At 42.3% G+C, this 24,443-nt stretch overlaps 1 protein-coding gene across 14 annotated transcripts in view; it reads right to left on the bottom strand.

Annotated features, from left to right (window-relative positions):
* The window catches only part of CELF4 (CUGBP Elav-like family member 4), a 697,556-nt gene extending 674,411 nt beyond the window's left edge, over window positions 1-23,145 (bottom strand). For 8 of the 14 annotated variants that reach the window (XM_030969501.1, XM_030969500.1, XM_030969492.1 and 5 more), the window contains exon 1: window positions 22,647-23,031. In XM_030969501.1, the coding sequence (XP_030825361.1) occupies window positions 22,647-22,926 (280 nt within the window). In that variant the 5' untranslated portion in view covers window positions 22,927-23,031. Of the gene's footprint in view, window positions 1-22,646 lie in introns of all 14 variants that reach the window. The other 6 variants (XM_030969497.1, XM_030969496.1, XM_030969491.1 and 3 more) reach the window with 2 other exon arrangements.
* Between the last annotated feature and the right edge of the window lie 1,298 nt (window positions 23,146-24,443).

The following is a 24,443-nucleotide window of genomic DNA, read 5'->3' on the forward strand; positions in this document are numbered from 1 at the left end:
TCTGGCTACTAAACTACTCCTTTATGACACCTCTGTCTGCACTTCACCAGGTTTGCTGTTTCCCTAATTGCAGCACTCAGCACCCTAAAGCTGTCCCTCTCCCTCAGTAAGAGCAGGCAGTGTGTGGTCCTTCACGCCAATAGGAGCACAGAATGGAACAACCACAGAGAACACAGTGTTTTCTGGGTTTGCAAAATGTGCAAATAAAAAACCGTTTAATCCTTGTGGCAGATAGACGATGGGGCATGTGGCAGTGTTTGCACAGCACGAGGGCTGCAGGTGTGTCCTTTGGTGGTAGCCACCAGGGACAGATGGGGCAGGAGAGTTTTCTCTGTTCTCACTCCCTTGGGTTGCTCCGCCCTGTGCAGGACATGTGGGGAAATTCCCAGCCTGCAGGTGAAGGTTGGGGTTTGCTGGGACTCTGTCACAGCTGTTTCTTACTGCACTTGAACACATTTCCAGGAAGTGTAAGACGTGTCCGTGGACAAACACTGGAATCTTCCTGTCTAGGGCACATCTTCCTCAGAAACAGTGACTATCCTTGATATACCTCCACTTTTTTGAAGAGCAAATTCCTAAATTGTGGCAGTTCTCTCCTGCTTTTTGGATTTCAATATCTCCAAGGGGCAGATCCTCTCTGAGGAGGCAAACCATGCTGTCTGGGGAGCACTGGGGATGAGCAGGGAGCCAGAGACATCCAGTGCTTCCTGACTGTAATGTTCATATCCTCGTAAAAGAGTGAGAGGGATTTGAAGGAACTGCTATGGTCTTATTCTGAAACAACCTTTCGGTACAAAGAGATGGATTCATTTAAATTAAAAGGAGCCTTGGAATGCCTAGTGGTGTTGCAATACAGCTAAGGCTTGCTTAACCAGGATGATGTGGGGAGAATCTCGCCAGGAGGAAGCCATTATCCTTATCATATCCAGGAAAATGGGAGCAGTTCCACCTGGCGTTTCATTCATGTGAGTGTTGCTGGTGGGTTTAAAGCTCTTTTGGTTTTCTCATGTGTCTAGGGAAAAAGCAACAGCCAATGTCTGAGATCTCCAAATAAATTAAAGGACTTTTTTTCCTCTGCTTGGTTACCCTCTCTGTCACATCCTTTTGCTCTCACTCTTTCCTTTCTCCCCTACGAAAAATAATCAGTGCAAAACAAATGAGTGAAAAGCCAGCATCTTACCAAATCATCTTTGTGCAAAGGTTTAATTTCCTGTCCTGCTGTGTTTTTGTGTGTATGTGTTTTTCTTTTCCTCAAAGGAAGGAAGGAAATAAGAAAAAAAGGAACAGTAACAAAAAATAGAGAGGATCAAGAACCTGACAGATAATAAAGAAAAAAGATATTTAGGAAAAGAGTGGTCTGAGTACATTTTTCTTGCACCAAAATCATCAGCCACCTCTATAAGGATCTGGAGAGAAGGGTAAAAACATGTGGTGTCTATCTGAGGATTGCAGTTTGGCATCCCTACACCCTCCTTTCCAGCTCAGAGGGTTTTAGTTGGAAGCACTAGGTGCCACATGAGACAAGCTACGGGAGTGCACAAGGGGCTTGCAATAGATGACCACTGGCAGTGGGGATTTTTTTTGGTCTCAGATTGTTGTGGAGGCAGGTAGGGCTGGATGGCACCCCCGACCAGGCAGTGTGAGAGTTGGAGTGTCACTAGTCCTCCTGGAGAGAAAGCTGGGATGATCTCTGGCAGGATGAGAGCACTGGGGGAGTGTGTGCAGCAGAACAGAGAGGAAGGAACCACAAAGTGGCAGCATTGTATCTGGCGTGTGGAAGACACAGCCGGAGTCAAGCGAGCCTGACCTTGGTCCTGCCTGCATCAAACTCGACCTGACTTATTAGGAGAGGGTCAGTACCAAAGGCAACACATGAGGAGTAAAATTTGTTCTCAGGTACTGGTGCCTCAAAACTGCCCCTCTCTGGAGAAGAGGGGAAAAAAACGGAAAAAAACCCCAACACTTAAAACAAAAAAAAATGGGGTGGCTTGATTATTATGCACCAATACAAGCTGGATTCCCTTAAGCAAGAATCTGGCAAAATATTCCTGTTAAGATATATCTGTTTATGCAGTATGTGCAAGCCCAACAAGGTCTGATCCCTGATACTTCAAGTGACTGTCAATTGTTAACCTTTTGGAATATCTCAAAGTTCTTTACAGGGAAATTTTATTTATCCAGTTTTGTAAAGCAAGAATCAGAAATTCAATGCCAACAAGTTAAGTATCTTGAAATTTTTAAATCAATCTCGAATTTAGTGTCCAGCTTGAAACACCAATTGTGCTAGGGACCCCCCTTCCCCAAAGCATGTACATAACAAGCACACAAAACAAGTAGGCACTAAAACCAGTGACAGACAGTTTTAATTTTTCTCTAGAAATTACTTGCTCAGCGTCTACGGAGTAAACCAACAGCTGAGCTAGGAAAAAAAAAAACAAAACAACTATGTCTCCTAACACTCAGCACTCAACAACACTGTGTGTTAAAAGTCCAGAAAGGGCTATGAAACCCAGGCTGTGCCTTTGGAAGGACCTGGGTGAGGTGGGTAGCTTTTCTGGGTCCACTCCAGCAGCTCACCTGGAACGGAGGGGAAATGAGCCACCAAAACAGCTCATGAGGTTCATTTAGTCTGCAGCTCCTCAGAAGGACTCCAGTGCCTCTCTTTCTCCACCCCTTAGAGAGAGAACGTGTCCCATCGGGGCGGAGTGGGGGGAAGGAAAATGCGTTTGGGTTGTATAATTTGAGAACGAAGCTGACATAAAAATAAGGGCTTCATCATTTGGGCTTGGCGAGGGAGGGGAAGAGGGAAGATTTGGAGGAGGGGTAAGGAAATAACAACTTGCTGTCTCCTGAAGTATTGTTTAATGCTTTACTTAAAAACGCTGACAGCTTCTGCACAGCTGTATCCACGATAGAAGCAGCTTGCTGGCACATTGATAAAGTATTAAGATGAGCAGAGATCTGGGCACGATACAAAGATGAGAGCTCCTCACAGCTGAATTAAGGCGACGCACACAAAGTAACCGTTACCTGGCAAAGGATTGTTTGTGATGCCGTCATCTTTTGTTTTGATTCCAGATCAAAGGGAGGAGGATAGGTGGTTTAGGGCTGGCACTCTGAGCTGCATGGCTAACTTATCTGTGCCATTAAAGCAGGCATCACATTGCCTGCTTGTAAGCAGAGAAGGATCTGAAACACATGAAGGAAGGATGGGAGACAAGGGGGAAGAGCTACACCAGCCCCGTACTGGGAAGACGTGATGTCTGGAGTCCTGCAGAAGAGTGTTTAAATACCTGTCTTTCTTTTTTAAAGAACCTTGTCTGCAAAGTCCTCCTGTTGTTCTCAGTCTGGATAGTCTCACTCCAAATCCAGGTCTAAGGTTGCCTCTGCTCTAAGGCAGCCCTGGTTCCTGTGTTGGGACACCCTCTGGATCTGCAGAGCCAGTGTAACAACAACTGGTCACAGAAAATATTGTCCCAGTAGAATGGCCACGGCCAGATTGGTTTAACAATGTCTAATGCCAGCTTGCTTTTACTTTCCTTTCACATTTTCTATATTTGTGTGTATGTCTGTGTACTTATATGGGAGTGTGACCATTTCTATATAGGCACTACAACATCTCTAACACAGAAGTTTTGCCATCCTGATCATGCTGCTGCAGTTAAAACAGTGCAGTTTTCTCCTTCCACGGACCTACAATCCTGTAAGATGGCAAGCCCTGTCAGCTCCTGCTGGCTTCGAGGGAACCTCAAAGCTTCTGTTCTGAGGGTCTCAGCAATTCTCTCTGCGCCCCAAAGGAGAACTGGGCCCCAGGTTAATAAAAAGTAGGGCAGCCTTATCCTATCAGCTGCCTGGGAGGGTGCCTGGCATTTTGAGGATGAGCGACAGAGAAAATTCAAGTTGCCAAGGCAATGGGAAACCTCAACATAGTGAAGACAGACGTAAAAAATACATGCTGCATCCACACAGCTCCTCTGAGACAAACGCACTGCATGCCCTGCCTTGGCTTCCCATAGGAGAAAGTTTCCTTTAAACCTGTTCTCTCTAAAGTGTGAGTGGGTATCTGGTTTGTGTTGCATCAAAGTCAAATAGATTGGCTTTTCTGCTGCCTCTGCTGGAGCTTCTGTGGAAATGAGTTGGACGGTGTGAGATCGCAGTTCAGCCCATGCACACTTGGAAGGGAGAAAGAAAACTCGGACTCTTTCCCTTCTTTATTTGTCCCAGCAGACTGGGCCAAATCTCAGTCTCATTTATACCACAGTAATCCTGGAAGAAATTCACAAGAGTCAGTTCCTCTAGATTTACACAGATATAACCAAAAGGAAAATTCATTGCCATGTCTTCATCAATGGTTCATAAGCAAGGAAAATACTAAGGCCTCCTTTATCTTGACAGCACAAGATGGCTCAATAAATGTAAAGCACGTGTTACATAACAGTAGAATAATCTATGGTATTGAGGGCTCACAGATTCTGAAAGTCTTTTCCACTTGCAGTGGAGGGGGGGCAGGAATTAAATAGGGAGAAAAATATATATTGAATAAAGTGCTTGTTGCAGAATATTTTTTTTAAATACAGAACTGTGAAACCTAAAGTAGGGCAATACCCTCCCTTTCAACAATACTTTGACTTCCTACAGTCAGCAGATGCAATATGCATAGGATTCAGAAAGATCCCATTAAAATTCATTAAACTGTGTTTCCAGCTATTTAGTAAATTTTGAAGAAAAGAAGCCTATTGCCTCTTCTGCTCCATACGATGGCCTCTTTGAATGCAATTAACCCTTCATTCATGGGTCCTTCTATCCAACTAATCTCCCACCCCGTGCCTTCCGATGCATTTTTAATACCACAGCTAATACTGCCACCTAAAATCCTCCAGCAGACACCATGCAATAGAGTTCTTAGCGCAGGCAAGGAACTGTAAATCTCCATAAACAGTGCTTGAATGAACAGCAAATTCAGATAAGTGATGTGTTCTTTTTCATGGCTTCCAGTTCTAAATGGGGAGATGCTCTTCATCCTTCAAGGTAGACTTTTATCCAGCAATTATCGTGGTTTCATACCTGCCCAAGGGATTTTAGCCATTTGGTTTGGGGAAGTTGGGTAAGAAAGGGTGTAAAAAGATGCAAGGGAGCATAAATAAATAGTGAAACAATAAAGAAAGACTTAGTGGTACATATGCAAATAAACATTTAAAATTTTAAAAAAGAAAAATAAGAAAAGAATAAAGGATGAAGATCCAGAAAAATCAGAAAACGTTATATGAAGTGTCAGATCTATCTGTCTGGAGTGTAAAACTCTGTTTTCTTTATTAGATTGCTGACAGAGACTCAGGACCCAATCTGGTCTCATCCTGAGTTCGATAAACTGTGACCAATTTCAGATTGGAACTCCTATTTACGGAGGTGCTAAGTGGAGAGGGGGATTATATCATGCAAAACAGAAGCAACCAAAAATATTCCTATTCCCCCCATCCTCTTTTTCCATCTCATAAATGAGCTGGTTTGTCAAAACAGGGAGGGGAACTGGAGGGGCCAGGGAAAAAGACTTGCTATAAAAAAGAAAACAGAATATGAGGACTGAAAATATTCTTTCTGTTTGCTTGAAGCAAATCCCATTCCCAAGCCAAATCAAATCAGAATCTATCCATGAAGAAAGAATTCAGAAAGGAAATATTTTGAAATATAGAGGTCGTCTCAGCCTGATCCACCCTGCAAGGTGTTCAAGGTACACAGTGCTTCTTTCATTATTTCCCTGTTCTGTCACAGCTATGAAGGAGTGTTATTTCTGAGTCACAGAATTATGCTTTTCACTTGGCTTCTGTAACACCCCTACGCTTAATTATTTCATCTGAACTACAGATTTCCACAGATCCAGCAAAGCATTTAAGCACCTGCTCAACTTTAAGAACCTATTGCGTTCTGGGAGGCTTTCCACAATATGAATTAAGCGCACACTTTGCTGGATGGACAGCTCTATACCATAACTACATTACATCTGGAAGAGAGCCATACTCTTTCCCAAAGGGTTCGCTGCTCTCCACTATATCAGTCTAAAATTTTTCCATAAGTGTATGTGCCTTTTTTAATTGAAGATTTTGTCATATCTAATCGAACCCTCGCATGGTGCTTGCGAGGAGTCTTGGACAGCTTGGAAAGGATTGATCCTGGCACTTCAGAATGGGATAGAAGCATTACAGTTTGTGTATTGGATGTGAGTATCACCCTAAGCCACTGGGAAGCCAATCTGAAATCTGCCTGCTTAACAGAGAGGCACTGCTACTGCCTTGCTCTGCCAAATCAGGGTATTTTAAAGAGATAGCAGAGTGATTCTGTTTAAAATTCTCAATGCATCTATACAGAGGTTGAGAATTTCAAAGTACGGCACAAGTCTTACTTTATGGAGAGGTATTATTCTCATTGTTTTTCCAGAGCTGGAAAAGGAGGAGAAAAAAATGTATAGGAGCTCAACTCTGCAAAATTTGCGGACCTGAGTGGCAGGCTAAGAGCTACACAGCAAGCTGTGGAAAAATATCAGCAATCAAAAGCCAAAAATCTGGTCTCCAAGCTTCCTGTTCAAAGACATGCAATGTACTATTCTCCTACCCAAGAAAGAGTGGCAAGCATTCACTAAAAGTTTAGAGGCTAAATGTCTATACAGGGGGGTACGCTAGCTACCTCACACTCCACTGGGACTGGGCATGTTGCCTGTAATGCCATGGAAATGTTTGTACTATTAACAGCAAAGTTCAGTTGCTGCAAGAAGATGTGTATGGATTCATCCACTTTAATTTTTTCCATGATTTAAGCATTAGGCACCAGGAAATTAATCTGGGCAATAGTCAAGACAATCTGCAGAGAGCTGGGTCCTGTGTTGCTAAAACAAGCTGGCTGAAATGAAAAAGTGCAGCTATGACTCTCTCGCTGATACCAACACACAAACACACGCACGCAGACAAAAACCGGCCCTTATTCTTATTATTTATGGACACAGATGAAAAGCCAAAGGGGGGCAAGGTAATGCACACAGATGCTGATTAGCTGGAGATTATATTGATGATGTCATAAAAATTCACTTTGTCTCTTAAGCTGCACCAGGACAATCAAAGAGAGATTAGATAAAAATCAGAGAGAATGAATAATAGAAGGGAGAAGTAACATTGTAAACCATAACTCCCTGCAAAATGTTCTACTTTTGACTGTCCTCAGTTACAATAAATAAGAGCTGGAGGGTGTAAATACAGCCCAAATGCACAGAAGAAGGAGGCAGATGTGGTTTTGTAAGTGTATTATTTATCAATGAGCAGCCAGATATCCACATTTACCTGAACGGGTTTGCAAATACACACACACACATATCTACAAGCACACACTTTTCTAACCCTGTTGAAGAGATTATGGCAGGGGGTGCAGGAGAGAAAACATGTTTGGAGAGGGACAGATGGACAGAGAAATGGACAGGGCGAACAGTTAAGAGCATATAGGAAATTATCTGAGTGAGAAAGAGATGAACTTGTTGCGAAAAATCAACTCTGTCTCTACTTGGCAGGGTAAGGGACACGCATTTGGAGAGCCACATGCACACCTATTTATCCAGACATGCACCCATGTGGATCCCTGTCTGAGAAAAAGAATCCCTCCGTCCACAGAAGGTCTCCATCAGAGAAAGACGAGACAAAACTTTCCTCTCTTAAAGTGCTTGCTAGAAAAGGAACAGAACTCCTGCATGTCTTACGTTGGTTTAAGTTTACTGACCATGTTTAATATTTGATTAAACCTTTGGCGTAGCTGACTATCCTGATCTGAATAGATGATCCAATGCTTTCCCTGGTAGTAAAGCCAAGCATAAGTAATAGCTGTCCTCTGACTACTGCTGCCTTATGCATACGAGTCAGATTTTGCTGTGTCTGAAAACCTGCTATCTGCTTCTGGATTCTTTTCTGCTGCTCAGTATTTTCAGCAACACTTTATGAAATCAAACAAACAAACAAACAGAAAAAAAAAAGACCCACCAAAATACTTCTCCCAGTCATGGAGGGGGCTGCAATTTATTCATAGCTGCGGAAAAAAATACTTTCCTTCCAAAGTCCTCCCTGTCTTAAGCATTTTACCTGTTGTCCTTGCTGTACTTTTTGCCTGTGGTTTGCATTATTACTTGCTAAATACATTAGAAAATGCTCATCAGCTTGCTTGGCAGCTTGGGGATGTTTGTGTGGTTGCCCACACACACACGCACACACACATACACGCAGAAATTTTTTAAATAAATCACAGTCACAGGGGTGAGGAGAGGGCATGTGGTGCTTTGGAAGGGAGGAGAACAGCAAAAAAGGAAGGACATGTCCACAATCAGAAAACGGGGGCTGTCAGACTTTCTCTGCACCTCTCAGTGCCTGTGAGATGGCCACCGCTGCTGATCACAGAAAGTGAGAGACAGGGACACCAGCCCGGGGTGCTTTTCCCCTTGTCCACCTAGGTGAGGAAAAGTCTAATTCCTCAAGACAGACAAAAAACTGGCCTAAATTACCAACCTACATGCTTTACACCTCAAATGAGACAAGCCTTGCTGGGAGAGGTAATATCTTTTATTAGACTGAGTGATACAATTGGAAAAAAATAGACAAGCTTTCAAGCACACAAGGAAGTCTGTCTTTTTTTTTCTTTCCCAGCTATATCAGCTGGACTAATAAAAGATATTACCTCTCCTTACAAATTTGGTCTCATTTATAACCTTAGACCATCACTGCTAAAGCTACAGCATGACTTCTGACTTAAATATACACAAAGCTCTTTGCAAAGCTGGATATCATAAATTCCTCTTTACACATAGCAAACTAAGAAAGAACAAGGTCTAGGAACGGGATCAGGTAAAATATGGAAGGTTAGTAAGAGGACTGGGATAGAAGTAGGCTCCTAATCCCTTCCTACCTACCTCTGAATGAAGAAGACTGATGCAACACCATATCAAATGCTTATTTTGCCTTCTCACATTAATTTTGGATTGCTAGAGAGAGGTTCTGGAAGTGAAGTTCTGGTTTCTGAAGTTATGTTTCAAAAAAGCAAGAAAAAATATTTTTTGCAAGAAGCTGAAGTGTAGTCCCAGAATGTACTGCCAGGGATCGTTAAGAACAATTTTTAGAATTCAAAGGAAAACATATGCAGGATCTTTGTTCAGGTGTGAGAAACCGGCTACTTATTTAATGAAACAAGCAAAGTTAAAAAATAAAAAGGTGCAATTGTCTTGGTGAAATTAAATGCTTACCGAACTATTTTTTTTTAATCTTTAAAGAGGACATTGATCTTTGAACCCCAAAAGGGAAAAAAACCAAAAACCAAAACAAAAACGTTTTTCTGTCTACTCTCTCAGTAGTTTACGTACAGAAATGTGTCTGTTTGTGTATCTGTGTATTTAATGTGGGTCTTTCAGCCACTACCCACAGCAATTTTGCTTTCTGAAAATATGGACAGCATTGCTTCCATTTCCCAAAACCTGCTAGGGAAGGAGTTGAGAAAAGAGAGGAGAGATAGCTAGCATGGTCGGAGAGAACCCAGGTGGTCACTCGCGACATGAACCGGTGAAGTGTTTTCTGCAAGGGACGGTGCGAGGGCAGGACATCAGTGCAGAGCTGAACCAAGGGAAGAGGACTGTGAGCAGCAATAGTGAGAGCTGGGGGAAATGATCTGTGGCTTGGCTATGGAAAATAAATGGCTCATGAGCACAGTAAGCTGACAAGTGGGAATGGGCAGCGAGCCTGGAGCGGCACCTGGAGAAGGGACCTGATCTTTGAGGGGATCTAAGCCTGTGGTCCACACACCCACACCTGTACTTGCAACCAGGCAAGGAAGGCTGGGAAGACAGGATAAAGAGCTGGTCTTGGATGCAAGCCCAGTGAGTGAAAGCCTGGATGCTGCACTTGAACAGCAAAGGCCGGGGCCAAGGAGAGAGGCCCAAGCTGGGGGAGTGAGATGCTCGCCCGGCAGTCGGACCTGTATCTTTTGTCACAGTAGGGTCATCCGGTTTGCCGGTGGCTCAGCTATATCTTTTTGAATTAAGAAGCTGCTGCCAGAAGTCCTGTCCCTGGATCAGTGCAGAGGGAAAGACAGGGGAATGACACACCTATTGTGCAACTCCTTTTATGAATAAACTCGTGAAATCTAATTCTACCAGCACCTCTCTGGCCTTTTTCAATGAGCCGGTCAGTAACAAATGACCATTTAGCAGCACAAAGCAGCTGTTATAAGGGAGAACAGATTGAGGCTAATACAATACACGTTCCCCTCCAAACAAGAACCCAACATTCTTTCTTCTTTTTTTTTCTTTTTTTCCCCCATCTGCAAACACTGTCAGTAAAGCTGAGTAAATATATAAATAATTAAACAAACAAATACTTTCTCTGCTGCCCCCAGGCCTTTGAAACTGAGACTTAGTTGGATTTCAGGCAATCAAACAGCATCGTGTTCACACACTCACACTGCACGCAGGCTTCCTCTCCACCTTTGACAGAATATCATTGACTTGAGTGCACTGTGATGATTTCAAATAGACTAGGGGTTAGATAATCGACTCTACACACACACGCATAACTACATGCACACTCCAGCTCCTTCATTTATTTCATAAAACATATGAGCACAGATGGGATGGAAACACCAAAAAAGACCCCAAACAAACAAACAAAAGAAATCCCATGTACATAGCTACTGATGAACAAACTAAAACTACAACTGAAATAATTTAAAAAAGAAACACAAGGAACCTGATTAATTTGTTTGTCAGATCTTTGCTGTAGGTCATCACCTGAAACCCTCCTCTTTGTTGAAAATATTACTAAATTAGTGTTTTTTGTGGCTGAATACCTAAGGACACTGGGATGTTGTTTATTCCCCACCACCTACACCTTGGGTAGCAACAGTGAAAACTCTCTTCTGGACTACCTTGCTCTGCCAAAGTCAGGGATATTCGCATCCCTGCTTAAGGATTCACACAGTGTCTGTCTGTTGTTTGTGAGGCTGGGTCAGAGTCTAACTATTGACTTCAGAGAGTGTTGGGTCGGTGCTCGGCAAATGGGGGACGACTGCCAATTCCATCGGCCTGCACTGAGGGCAGGAGTACACTTGTCTGGAGGGAACTTGCTCTTTTTACTGACCCGGTGAAGGCAGATACCTTCAGCTTGATCCAAACTCTGTTGCAAACAATAGGTTTGGATCAGGCCCTCAAAGAAGAAAGGTGGGATGCAGCCCTTCATCAAATCCTTGCTTTGCAGCTCTCTCAGTTGCCATAACAATGAAGAGTATGTATGTGATTCACTAAAAGAAGGGGAAAAAAAAAGTATAAATCAAGATCCTGAATCAGTGAATGATGACATTCCTGTAGACAGAGAAATTACAAAAGCTGAATCCTGCTCACACAAAGAAAACTGGCAAAATTGCTGTTGACCCTTTCTTAGCAAAGCAGGGACAAATATGCATTTACAAGTGAAATGAGCAAAGCTAATTTTCCATGCCCCCAGTGAGTGTTTCTTGAAAGCATGTTTTCTGGATCTACGCTGAAAGGGGCTCTGATGTAATACATTTACCACCAGAGATGCACCAAAACCTTTACACAGAAAAAAGTCAAATTTATGCCATTACCTTCTCCCTCATAAAAAAAAAAAAAAAAAAAAAAAAAAAAATCTTGCTGGCCTAATATTGCAGTTGGGGAAATGAAAGATCAATAGCTCACTAGAGCCAATGGGAATATTTTCCATTGATTCAACAGGTTTCAGTTCAGGCCTGAAGGCACCAAGCTTAAGTGACTCCATCAGAGAGTGTTGGTGAGTAATTATCCACGCTGTGATTAGAACCTAGGCGTCCTCACTGCCCGCCCTCACCCACCAGATAATGCCCTTCCTTTGAATGAAGCTGCAGGCACAGGCAGCAATTTAAAAGGAGCAGCTCTGAGGTGTATTAGCCATTACAAATATTCAGAAGGAATGACAATGCTTGTGTTCCTTGTTTTTTTATTTGTTTGTTTAATCCCCTGTTAACTTTTCAAATCCCTAGCAGAATGTAGAAACTAGCACCACTCTGGCATCCTTGTTTCCTGCAAGATCTTTAGGTACCTTTTCTGCCAGTGTTCCTATGGGTTGACTCCCTTCTTTTTTTCCCCTTCTCTGTTAGTTACTAAACTTGGAGTTAAATAATTTCTAAGATAGTCTTTTTTAGGTATCAAAATTGGCTGTATCCCTTCTTGCAAATAAACATGAGGCAACGGTATGCTTTTAAAGAGTTTGCCAAAGGATTTTTGTTGGTTGTCTTGCCCATTCCTCATTTCCACTCCTACTTTTCTCATTTATTGCCAGTATCTTGAATGAGATTTCTTTTTCTAAAAAGAAAAAAAAAATCCATATAAATAATAATAAAAAGAAGATAGGAAGAAGGAAAGCAATGTAGAAAAGTAACCAAGCTCCCTCTGAATGCACAAAACAGAACAAATACCACAGAATAGCATAATTGAATAACAATATATCTTTATAAAAGAGGGTGAAAAATTGCATCCTCATCCATGTATTATTGAAGATGGAATACGATCAAATAAATCGCATTTAAAAGCAATTAAATGCTCACAAAAGAAAAACACTTGCCCCATAAACTGAAAAAGAAAAAAAAAAAAGGTGTAATGAAATGCAAGCCTTCTTGAAAGTACCATATGGACACTGGAACGAGAACGGTCAAAGCTGAATGGTAGAGCAGAAGGAGCGAACTAGCTTACCTAGATAAGGGAGCCTAGTATTGCAGAGGGAGTAGTTAGGGAATTCGGATGGAGCCAGGTCTGTGTGTCTGGGCTTGGGTGAGTAACAACCTTAAGTCAGTCGCATCGCGCGTGATCGGCCGCTCCTGCTTCAACCAGCGGCATCTTGCAGAGCTGCCCGTAACTTCGGGCCCAATCCAAACACTGCTGCAGGCAAGGCTGAGCTTTTCCTGGGCTTCAGCAGGCTTTGGGGCAGGTGTGTGTCTGCTCTGCAAAGTCCTTTCTTATCAATTATAGATTTTACACAGTGTTGAACGTACGTTATTTCCGCCATGTTTTTCCCCCCATCCCTTAAACGCTGATAAAGGTGTGGGAGGGAAAAAAATGAAACATTTTCATTGCAATTCTGTGCTGAAAAAGAGCTCTCTAGGATTAATCCTATTTTGACGGGTGCTGAAGTTGCTGACCAAAATGCTCCTCGCTGCGACAAGTTTCTCAGGTCCCTGGCTTTTGTGCACCTGTCGGGCCAAGACCTGATCCTAGAGAAAAGCAAATCTGATTTCCGTCTGTGTTTAGTGAAATAATGAGCAGGAAACAGAGCCCAGGTGAGAAAACTGAATTTTCTCTAGATTAACTTCCAGAGAAGTACAAACCAATTCAATCTGTTCGGCAAAGGTATCTCACTTTCCCCCTGCTTCCTTCATGCACCATTTCAAAGAAGTGCGTCTTACCCTTATTATATTATTAGAATCAATCAATCAATATTATTAATATTACATGTGGGCAATTCTGTAAATTCTTCCTAGTTCTCCTCCCCGCCTGTTAACAGCAGGTACATTATACAGTCTCTGGTTAGATTGGTCAAGTAGGCTATCGATAGTCTTAATAAGCAATACCTGTATTGTGACCTTTGCTCACAGAACTGAATCTCTCATATAGGGCTGTCAGATTCTTTAAAGAAGTATTGATAAGTTCATTACTGTATTGCTACATATAATTTTAGGTGTGATTTTCACTCACCCTGAAGCATCTAGTAACCTAATACTTTTTTTTTCCTCCTAAAGCATTGGCCCTTCTACAATTGATCAAATAGTGAATTAAAGCATTATAGAGAGGAAACATAATCAGGGGATTTCTACAAGTACGCTGTGATATATCTTTTGATCTTCTGACAACCTTCATCCCTCTCAATCCTAGGAAGGAAGCACTGTTTTATAGGGATATTATTAGGCTGATGCTGCTTTATACATCTACCTGCAAGAAGCTACTGAGTCCGACAAAGATATTTGTGTGCGTTTGCAGTGAGTGATGCATATTATGTGATGCGAATCTATCCTTAGGGACTGGGAAGGAGAGGAACTATGCGCAAATGTAAGTCTGCCCTTTCGATACGTGCATGCATACACAGTCCCTGTGTAATATATACACAGGCATTTGAATTAGAAACAGGCCAAATATGCAGTCAGATCTCATCAGGCCAACCCTGTCTGCAAAGCTCCGTTTTTATTCTGTTTGAAGAGGCTTCATGTCCAGAGTTATCTGCCCTGGTGCACTGAGAAGGCAGCCTGGTAACCTCTAAAATATTTTGGAGCTCAGACACAATGTACAAATAAAGCAGAGATGAATTAATTAAGTGTGACTGTATCATTAAAATAGTATAATGAGTAAATGGTTACATATAATATTAAACTCTCCATATAACTGCAGGAATACCCTCTTAAGTCACTGCCACTTTCATATAAGAGTATGTTCTCTGTACTGTCTTTCAGAAAGGAATTATTTAAAAACCTATATTATCCTGTTTGTATTGAATACGCTTTCATTAGCATGCCCATAAAATAAATAGTTGCATGTGTGTGATGCAGAAACGTCAGGCACACTTCTATCTCACTGCTTACGCAGTTTTCCCATAAAAGTTCATTTTCAGCTACACTTTTTGTGTATGGGCTTTTTCAGGTTTTTATATTCTTTTTATGTTTTCTGGATTTAAACAAGGAAATTAAACATCTTAGCCACGTAAAGGGGTAAGAATAGTCTGCACTGCAAACTGTGTCTGCACTACACTTTGGTCTACCAAACCATAAACAACTTTCCATTTGCAAAATACTTCGAGAGACCTTACAGTGAAGGTCCCCACCACCACAACCATATATCCCTGGAGGCATTAAAATTGCCAACGAAGTCATCTATTAAAAAGTTAATGTTAAACAATGACTTTACGTGTTCAACAAAGGAGGAAGAAATAAACAGATAAGGATGAGGTAGATCGAAATCTGCATGCCTCATTGGCTGAACTGTCGGATATTTCTAATGCATCTGAAGGGTTTGTTACTAAGAACCTGTTAAGTATCTTTAAACCTTTGATCTGTAGCCAGTCTTAACAAAGGTGACAATTAATTACAGGAGAGTGCATTGCAATAAAGTTACATTGTGGTCAGTTTATATACACTGTCCAAAGCTGGTTCACAGAAGTCACTGTCAATTAAAGTCTTCTTGGAGTCCAGTTCATTATCAATTTTTCCCCCTTGCCTTGATCAATATTTTTGGCTGCTTCTGCTTGACAAACTTAACACAATGTCTATATCTATATGTCTTGCCATTCATTTACATGGAATAGATGGCCGTATATGATTTATTTTTAGCTACTACGTATGGTCAGGCACTTTATTTGAGAGGTTTAGAGCTCTCATCCATCTTTATTTTAAGGAGCGACAATAATAAGCCCGCTCTTCCTTCAAGGGGATGTCAGTTGGATATAATGAATGCACATTAAAAGCTGCATTCACCTGTAGGTGCATTCAGGCTGTGGCTCACAGTGACAAAAGCAAACAAATGCAATCTCTGTGGTGACATCCTGACTCCAGACCACACCAAGAGATGCAGTGCAGAAAAAGTGACTCAGTAGATCCTGAAATCCCCAAAATGCGAGGATGGCTCGCTGGGAGGTAGGGGGAAAGAGAGACCCTTGCTAATATATACCCCAGCTCAGTAAATGGAGCAATGGTGGAAAAAAACCATAACTTTTACTCACCACGGTTTATATTTTTCTCTTTTTCTGCAGCAGATTTTAATGCATAAGGGTCAGTTCACCATGACAAACCCCGGCAACAGTCATACAAGTGTCGATGTAGCATTTAAATGAGTGAGAAATGTGGCAGAGATCAGGCTTTTGTCAGTTCCTTAGCTTTGTTTTTGTTTTAGTTTCACTTACAGAAGTAAAGCTAAGTTAAGGGACAAGCCAGCAAGCACAGAAATTAGTAGCATTAGCTGCAAGTGTTGAGGTTTGTTATGTAAACCCAAAATCCAGAATTTTAAAGGGAATGTGAAACACTGAATAAGTGCAAACCTGCAGCAGGATTTCCAAACGTGAAGCCACCTAAGCGATGGCAGAAATCTCACTGTGCTCTGTCCAGCAAGCAGGTAAAGGCCTTTGCTCCCGAAGTAAAGTGACGCAGGGATTAATGAAGCACCAGCTATTTGTTAAAGTCAGGATTCCACTTAGCTTCCTTAGCACCTTACTTGCTTAGTGCAAACTCTTATGGGGCAGAAACCACACAGTGCTTGATGGACAGGTTGTGTTGAGCTCTGCAGCCCCCTGCTTTTTTGGAATATTACTTTGAGGTTAGAGCCAACACCTGCATGGGTCTTTGGGCATCTGATGCTTTCTCTCTATTTTAAATGCAGGTAAGCGGTCCAACAGCCTAGATCATCTCCCCCACTTTTTTTCCCTTGGAACCATTACTGCCTGTCACATACAACCACCTCAGTTCACACTTGATTGACGGGAGGGACAGTAACAGCTCCTTTAGTGTCGTTATGGTCTGTCGGGTCAGTGCGGCTGGCTGGTGTGCATGCACACAGGGTATGCATGATAAAAAAACACCCTGATATCTTGCTGAAAAATGTGGCTGCATACTTCCAGCTCTTAAGGGTGGAGGAGACCCTCCTTGATCACCCTTCTGTCCCTTGTTCTTGACCACCATGGACAGAGAGTTCTCTGCCTGCCCTCCCTGACAGGTACAAACCGCTTTTCGGTTGAGCACAAGACACTTTCCGCAATCTCACTCACTCTTTACCCAGACAAAATTTCCAGGTGCTTTCTGACAATCTCCTTCAAAAGACTATTCCATCAGCTGCTTGGCTTTTATTATGCTGTGCAATTTGAATTCTCTGCTGAAGAAAGCCCTGCCGGTGGCACTGGCCACTAGCAGATGCGGGATACAGGACTAGATGAACCATGCTTCTCATGCAAGGTGACAAGGATCCTCAATTTTTCCCTCTACTTCAGGGTTGAAATTTCTGATTTTTTCTGGCTCGATACAGGAAAAAAAAGACATAAAATTAACCAAGCTGCCCCCCATTCCTATTGTTTCTTGCAGAAATTAGTGAGTTTCTGATTCACCCCTTAATTAAAACCTTGGTAGGGACAAATAAATACTATGAAATTTGGTTGTTCCTAATTATTTTTTTAAGGACAAAAGCACCGCTTTTTATTCCATAAAATGCCCAAAGGCACCAGAATATGTAGGTATTGAGGGACAGAAGCAATTGTAATCTGTAAAAGTGTAAGAAATGTAAGTCTAAACTGGAGAAATGTAAGAGAAGAAACAAAAGCTGTGGGCACACAAACTTTAATTTCTTTCTTTTTTTCACATTAATGTAACTTTTAAACAAATCCATCTTGTAAGAATGATTAGTTCATATGGTAGTGGGACTAGCTGAGGAACAGCTTTCAGTGCAAAACTTGACAGGCAAGCAAGAGATCCCAGAAAATTAGAGTTTGTATTGGAAATGCTGACACAACCGTAACAACAGCATCATAACTGGCTGCAGCTGCTTTTGGAAACCAGAATCCATGTCCAGACCCCTGGAAAAAAGAGTTGACATGTACCCTTATAATTTATGGAGCAATCTAGGCTATCTCTTTGACATTATCAAAACACATAGATGCTCATATATACAGGAGATTTTAATGAACAGGCTGTTGCTTTTTTCCTCTCTTCCATCAAACTATCAAATTGCATTGTGATTGTTGTTCTTTAGACCTAAGGCTTGAAGTCTCCTCTGTTTTGCTCCAGTTTATTTGTGCTTCACCTCCCTAAAACTTGTTTGGTTTACTACCATACTAAATGCTGTATGTGTTGCTTTCAGACAGGCAAGTCTTATGTTTCAATTATGGAGGAGTTTATTCAGCACCTGTATTGCGTTGCGCTTCTTTTCAACTAAATTTCCATTTCCTGTACACATGAATGTGTACACATCTCTTTTTCTGTATGTACACACACACAAATCTATACATTTATGCATATAAACATACACAACATCTTAACTGAATGCTCATTTTCATTGTGTGTTTGAATTTCTGACATATCCAAAACCTTCATAAACATCCTTAAACTTAACAAGGTTTTAATTTTTCTATCATCTATCTTTGTAATCAAATAGAATAGAATATAATGAATGGAAGCCTTGTTTTTCTACCCCAGATGTGTATTAAGTTTGAAAATTATTTATACTTTTAAGAAGGTAAAGCTGTAAAAGAACTAAACTATTCTCTTCATACTACATTTTTCTATCTGCATTGAATGCTTACAGAGTGAGGTTTGGGTCAGGTAGGAAAAACAACCCAACCACGGGACTGCAGCAGTGGATTTCAAGAAGGTTTTGGGGGGTTTGTGCTTTTCTCACCCCTAAATAAGGGTTGAAAGTGTGCTGTTGGTCTCAGGTCTATGCAAGACTCCTGCTTTTCCAGTGCGCACTATAACTGCACTTTAAGTGCATTCACCCACATGTGTTTCAGTAAATCTCAGTTAAGTGTGGAATGCTGATTTCTTCCGACTTCCTAAATAGAATATTATGGAGACCTGTGTGTTTTAAATTAAAACATTTCCCAGGCCTTGGGTACAAGCAAGCTTCAGTAGAAAAGAATGTTTAAACCTATGGGGACAGTCCTATATTTAGATAACATTAATTCATAAATATTATACTAAATACCACTTAAATTGGCCTTAAATGACTTCAAAGATAATGCATTATAATATGGCTGTCCTGAGAGCACTAACCTTTATATCTCCCAGTAACTCAGCCTTTAAGCATACTCCACAGCTAGATAAGATGGGGGGAAGTTATGAATGAATGTCTTGCTAAATTGTTAAAGTGTGATTAGTTAACTCAGTGCGTGTGTGTGCGTGTATGTGTGAGAGCGTGGGTGGGTCAGCTCAGCCCCGGTAGATTTCTACCCGTAGATCTCAGCACACAGCCTCTTCCCAACCCTTCAGCAAAGTACCAGAGCAGGAGCCTGTTCCTGCCCCGTGTGGAGAGAAGCAAGGATGGGGGAAATATGCAGCAGCTACGCTCATGTCATGAAAGCTTATTTTCTCGGGGATCCGGCAAGCCTTTCCCGCCTTCCCCCACATGCTGCTTCCCCCGTACCCTTTCTCTCTTTGTGTATCTGCAGGAGAATCATAATCCCCTGCCTCTTTCCTGGTGTCTGTACTGGTATCAGCCAGAGCTGCTGGTGAGAGAACCTGGGACTTCACTCTCCTTTTGTGATAGTTTCTCTTGGAGGAGGGCATAGTAATGTACTTTAGGTTCTTAATTTTCAATTTCCTCCTGCTATACAGGGGCACTGCAATAGGATATCTTCATAATATTTTCAAGAATACACATCCTTTGATCTCGTTTCAATGGATTTACACCTGAAATTACTCTGGTTGCTGTTTTTTTTACTTTAAGCCAATTCCTCTCTCTTCCCTCCTCCCAGAACAGTCCCACCTTCTCCCCCTCTACACCCAAGGTTTGCTCTCCGCACACTTAAATAAACTACAGCCTACTATTAACCCTTCAGGGTGTACCACTGCCACAGCCTCATCCACTGAATTAGGAATGAAATCAACTGAGAGTGATGGATCAATTAATGTATAAGCATTATGCATCTCTTATGGAAAGCATCTTGGGGTTTTGTATTGCCAACCTACCCCTGTGAGCCAAGTTGGACTATCTTTATGCAATTCTTCACCTACTCCTGCAAAGCAAAGCCAAAATAAGGACATCTGAGTGAATACAATGCTTCACATGACTGCATTTAGAGAAGGGAAGAGAGAAAAAATAGATTAGAAATGAAATAAAATGAATAAAATAAAAATAAAAAAAGCCAAACACAACCCTCATCCTTCAAAGCCCCATCACGTTTTTTGACTTAATAGTAATTAATCACTACTGGCAAGAAAGTAATTTTTTCCAGGTAGCCAGAGGCACATTTTTATCAGGATTAGCTAATAAATCAGCGGCATCACTAGAAAGGAGTTCAAACTCTTCTCGGATGTACTAAATAAAACCGATCTCTGAAATGCTGGCAACTCGGTGTCTATTGAAGCTTCACTCAAACCTTAGCCCGCAAAATAACAATCATCGTCATAAATTTTCTTTCTAAAGTCCAAAACTTATAGCATGTTAAAAATGACTGTTTGTTTTGAGATGAACTCATGCAATTTGGTTTGATGAGGTGACAAGATTCCCCACCTGGCTTTTTTCCTAGGTTGTAGCTTTAGAAAAGAAATGAAATGAAGGGAAATGAAGTTAGTATCTTGCTTAATTCAGGGATACATGTTAAACACATCCAAGCAAGATAAATGATCCCTCTCTCTCTCCTTCTCTCTCTCTCTCTCTCTCTCTCTCTCTCCTTCTCTCTCTCTCTCTCTCTCTCCCCCTTCCTGAGTTTGTCTCTGTGAATACAGGCATACAGTAAAAGCAAAACTGAACTGAAAGAGGGAGAACTCAAATGTATGAAATAGAAATTGAAGTTAGCGCACAGAATGATTAATTTCAGGTTTAAGATAAAACATAGTCAAAGAATAAAATCTCATCAACAAATCACAATAACCTCCCACGACCAAAAAAAAAAAAATACTTTACTGAAGTGTTATCTCAAAGATTTCCTCTACACTATGTTGAATGATTCTCTTCAGTGTAGCTTTTACTGCTGTTATTTTTATTTTACAGAAACCTTAGATAATTTTTTGCACACACACACACACGAGCTCAGTGTCTACTCTCACTATTAGATGAAATCTTTTAGGACCTTTCCTTCCCTGCACCTCTTACTATTATTTTTATTGCTATTATTAATAATTATTATAGTACGGGTGTCATGTTTAAATAATGCCAATCAGACCTTCATATGGCTTCTAGGAAGACAGTCTGAAAAGAAAGCAAGGTTCGAAAGAGCTACACTGATCATTTTAAAAATGAGAAGGGTGTTTGAAGCGACCGGCAAGTAAGAATGGGAGACATATCCTATAACTTAGACTGAGTCCCTAGTCCCCGAGCCCTGGGCATTTTCTCCAGCCTGTGTAAAGCTGGTACTTTGCACTGTCAGGGCATATTTTCATTTGCGTTTCCTGCGAGTGGAAGCAAGGAAGGGAGTGAGTGGGAAGGGGGAAGAGATGCCTGCTGAACATGCCGTTAAGTTCAAGATTTACAACTCGCCAAGGCATCTGGAAAGCTGGGAAGCCAGTAATGCCATTACTGGTGACTGTCACTGCCAGGAGTCTGCCAAGCTGGACTAGACACTGGTACTGAAGCTGTCCTGTAAAAGATACAACTTCCACTCTCCCCGTGGCCCCGTGCAAAATGCTTTCTCCTCCTGCACTAAATCTGGGGTCACACCCCAATCACTTCTGACCCTGTCTTTTTCTTTTCCCTTTTCTTTTTAAACAATAAATATAAACACATATACTCACACACACAGAATCTGAGTTAATAAGGTGGCTTATATCACTTCTGCTTTTCTCCTATTTCTAAGAGGGACTGCCATGCAAATTACCTTCAACTTCCTCCCTGCGAGTCCTACTTTCCTACCCGAGAATCTGAGCATCTCTCCCCCACTACACACACCCTCCCCCACCCCCAAAACGGAGCACCATCTAATCTGATAGGCACCTCCGGAGACCCTAAGCTGAGCAGGGAAATGAGCGGGCAGAGATGGAGCAAGTGAGGCATTGTGTGAGGAGTACATCTCCACTACCTTTAGAGAAAACCTAAAAAGTTCCCGGCATGGACTTCAGGCACATTAAAGTAGTGCTTAGAATATGCCTGGTCAGAGACTTCTTCCCTCTGGAACTAAGCTGCCACCTGTCCTTTCTGTCTTGCCTTCTCCCACACAGGCACACATACTGTGATTTTGTGCACACACCCCTGCCCCGCTTGAGATGGGCTTCTTTATTGTTGTTTATATCCCTGTTCCCGTGTTGAATAGAACCAAAATGAAACAGTCCCCCCCGGAGCAACTCACTCTCCTCCGCTTGCTTTGTAGAGGACTACAAATAATAAATATGACAGCAGTAAAAATTAAAAAAACTACCAAAAATTGAGGAAAAAAAAGAAAAAAAAAAAAAAAAAAAAAAAAAAGAAAGAAAAGAAAAAGCCGCCAGTGCCAGATACGGAACAGTTGTAAAATCGCGGGTTGCCAGCAAACCCAGGGACAGACAGACGGACGCACACACTCCGGGGCTGACGAAGAGCGGCTCCCGAAGGTAAATACAGAGCCCCCGCTCCGGCTTCAGCACCGCGGACAGCTGCCGCCGGCCCCGCGCCCGCGCCGCCGCTCGCCCGGCGCTCCCCGGGAGCTGCCTCTCACGCCCCAAAAAAGCGGGTAAAGAAATAAAAAATACTAATAAATAAGCCAAACGGAGCTGACTCCCTGCCCTGACTCTCGCTCTTCTCTTCCCAGGATGGGTTTATTATTTCTTTCCCTGCCCCCCCATCCTGCCGCCTCCGCCCCCGGGCCAACCAAAAATGAAATAAAATGAAATGAAATCGAAAGGAAAGAGAGAGAGAGAAAGAGAGAGACAGGGAGAGAGAGGGAGCCTGCCTTTCTCTCCCGATCTCTCCCGGGAAAGTTCAGGAGGTAACTCACCTTTGTGCATGCCAGTGAACCTGTCCTTCAGCACCGTCAGTTCATAGATCTTCCCGAACTCCTCGAAGAGCGGTTTGAGGTCTTTCTCGTCCAGGTTACGGGGGATCTGCCCAATAAAGAGCTTAATGGCATCGTGGTCCTTCATTGGGATGGTGGATGGGTTTCCGGGACTATGGTTTAATCCGTTCATATGCCCGTTGGTGCTGGGGTTGCTGTGATTGCTACTCAGGCTGGTATTGTCTGGTTGTCCGTTTGCTAACGTGGCCATCTTTATATACATAGAGAAAATCTTCTTTCCTTTTTTTCCCCCTCTTCTTTTCTCTCTCCCTCCCTCTCTCTCCCTCTCTCTCGCTCTCTCGCTCCCTCTCCCTCTTTCACACACACACACACACACACTCACACACACACACACTCCTCCCTCTCTGTCTCTCTCTCTCTCTCTCTCTCTCTCTCTCTCTGGGTCTGATCTGATTTTTTTTTTACATTGAAGATCTGTGTCCTTTCCGTTTAAACAGGCTGGATCGGTTCAAATTCCCAGCCAGACTAGGGGGTGGGGTGTGAGTGTGTGGATGTGTGTGTGTACGGGGAAGGGAGGCTAGGGGTGGGGGATTGCTTTTGCCTCTACTCTGGCTAAACCCCCTCCTCCCATCCAACCACCCCCCTGTCTGTCTGCCCGGCAGAGGCTTAATGGTATCTTCCAACACAGCCCCTGGCTATAAATAGCACTAGGCGCATGGCTCTTTGAGAGACAGTCAATTTCTATTGTGCCAAGTGAGCAAAGGGGAACGGTTGCGTTTTTAGGACCAATGATGATGATTTTTTTTTTCCTTTTCCTTTGCAAGCCCTCCGATCAATCGCTGTCGTTATAATTTCAGTGATCATCGGGAAATCTGCCTTTTTATTTGAGAGGGGAAAAAAACCCAAACCCAAGGTGTTCTGACTTCTTTCTGTTATGATGATGCCTCTTACTTATTATTTACTCTTATTCTAATTTCGCAAATGATAATAAAAAGCAGTTCAGTTACGGATGAATCCCCCGGCTCAGAGGTTGCTTTTGCTGTTGTTGTTGTGATTGTGATGTTACAAGCTCTCTTTACTGTATCTGTTCATGTTGCATCTAAAAATGCATGCTCTTTAAGCTCTCTCTTTTTTTTTAAATATAAATTATGTTACTGATGATGACATCAAACTAGGAAAGCACAAGCTATATTACTGTAGTGCTTTGAAGAGAGTAAAAAAATATCGAAATGACTGTTGTTAATTTTCGTGCTGCCGATATTTATGTTATGTACAGACAGTGCGGGCGTTATCTCCTATACGGGCTCGGTGTGTGTGTGTATGTGCGTGTGTATATTGGAAAGGGATTGATTAAGTAAGGTTTTCTTGCCCGACTTTCAAGCCATCAGGATATTTTGTCTGTCTCTGATGGAAACATAAATCGTATTTTGTAGTCATCAGTGATCGGGAGTTGCTTGTCCGAACAATGCTCTCTAGACAAAGTGTACTGTATGGTGAAGACGAAATCAGCTCTTCTTTCACAGCATCTGGGGGTGGGGAGGGCAGGGAGCCTCGGATTAAGGACACAACTCCCCCTTGTCCCCCAAATAATAACAACAGTAATCCGGACAGTAACGAAACATGGCTCTGCGTGCGCTCAGAGCAATTTCCCCCTTGTTCTTTTTTTCCTCCCGCTTTCCCTTTTCTCCGGTTCTCCCGCTCGCCCGAGCGAGCCGTGCGGGGATGGAGGAGCACCAGCCGGCGAGCTCGGAGCAGCCTGCGAGTTACCTGGCCTGAACC

Source organism: Camarhynchus parvulus, chromosome Z (assembly GCF_901933205.1).
Source record: "Camarhynchus parvulus chromosome Z, STF_HiC, whole genome shotgun sequence".
Lineage (NCBI taxonomy): Eukaryota > Metazoa > Chordata > Aves > Passeriformes > Thraupidae > Camarhynchus > Camarhynchus parvulus.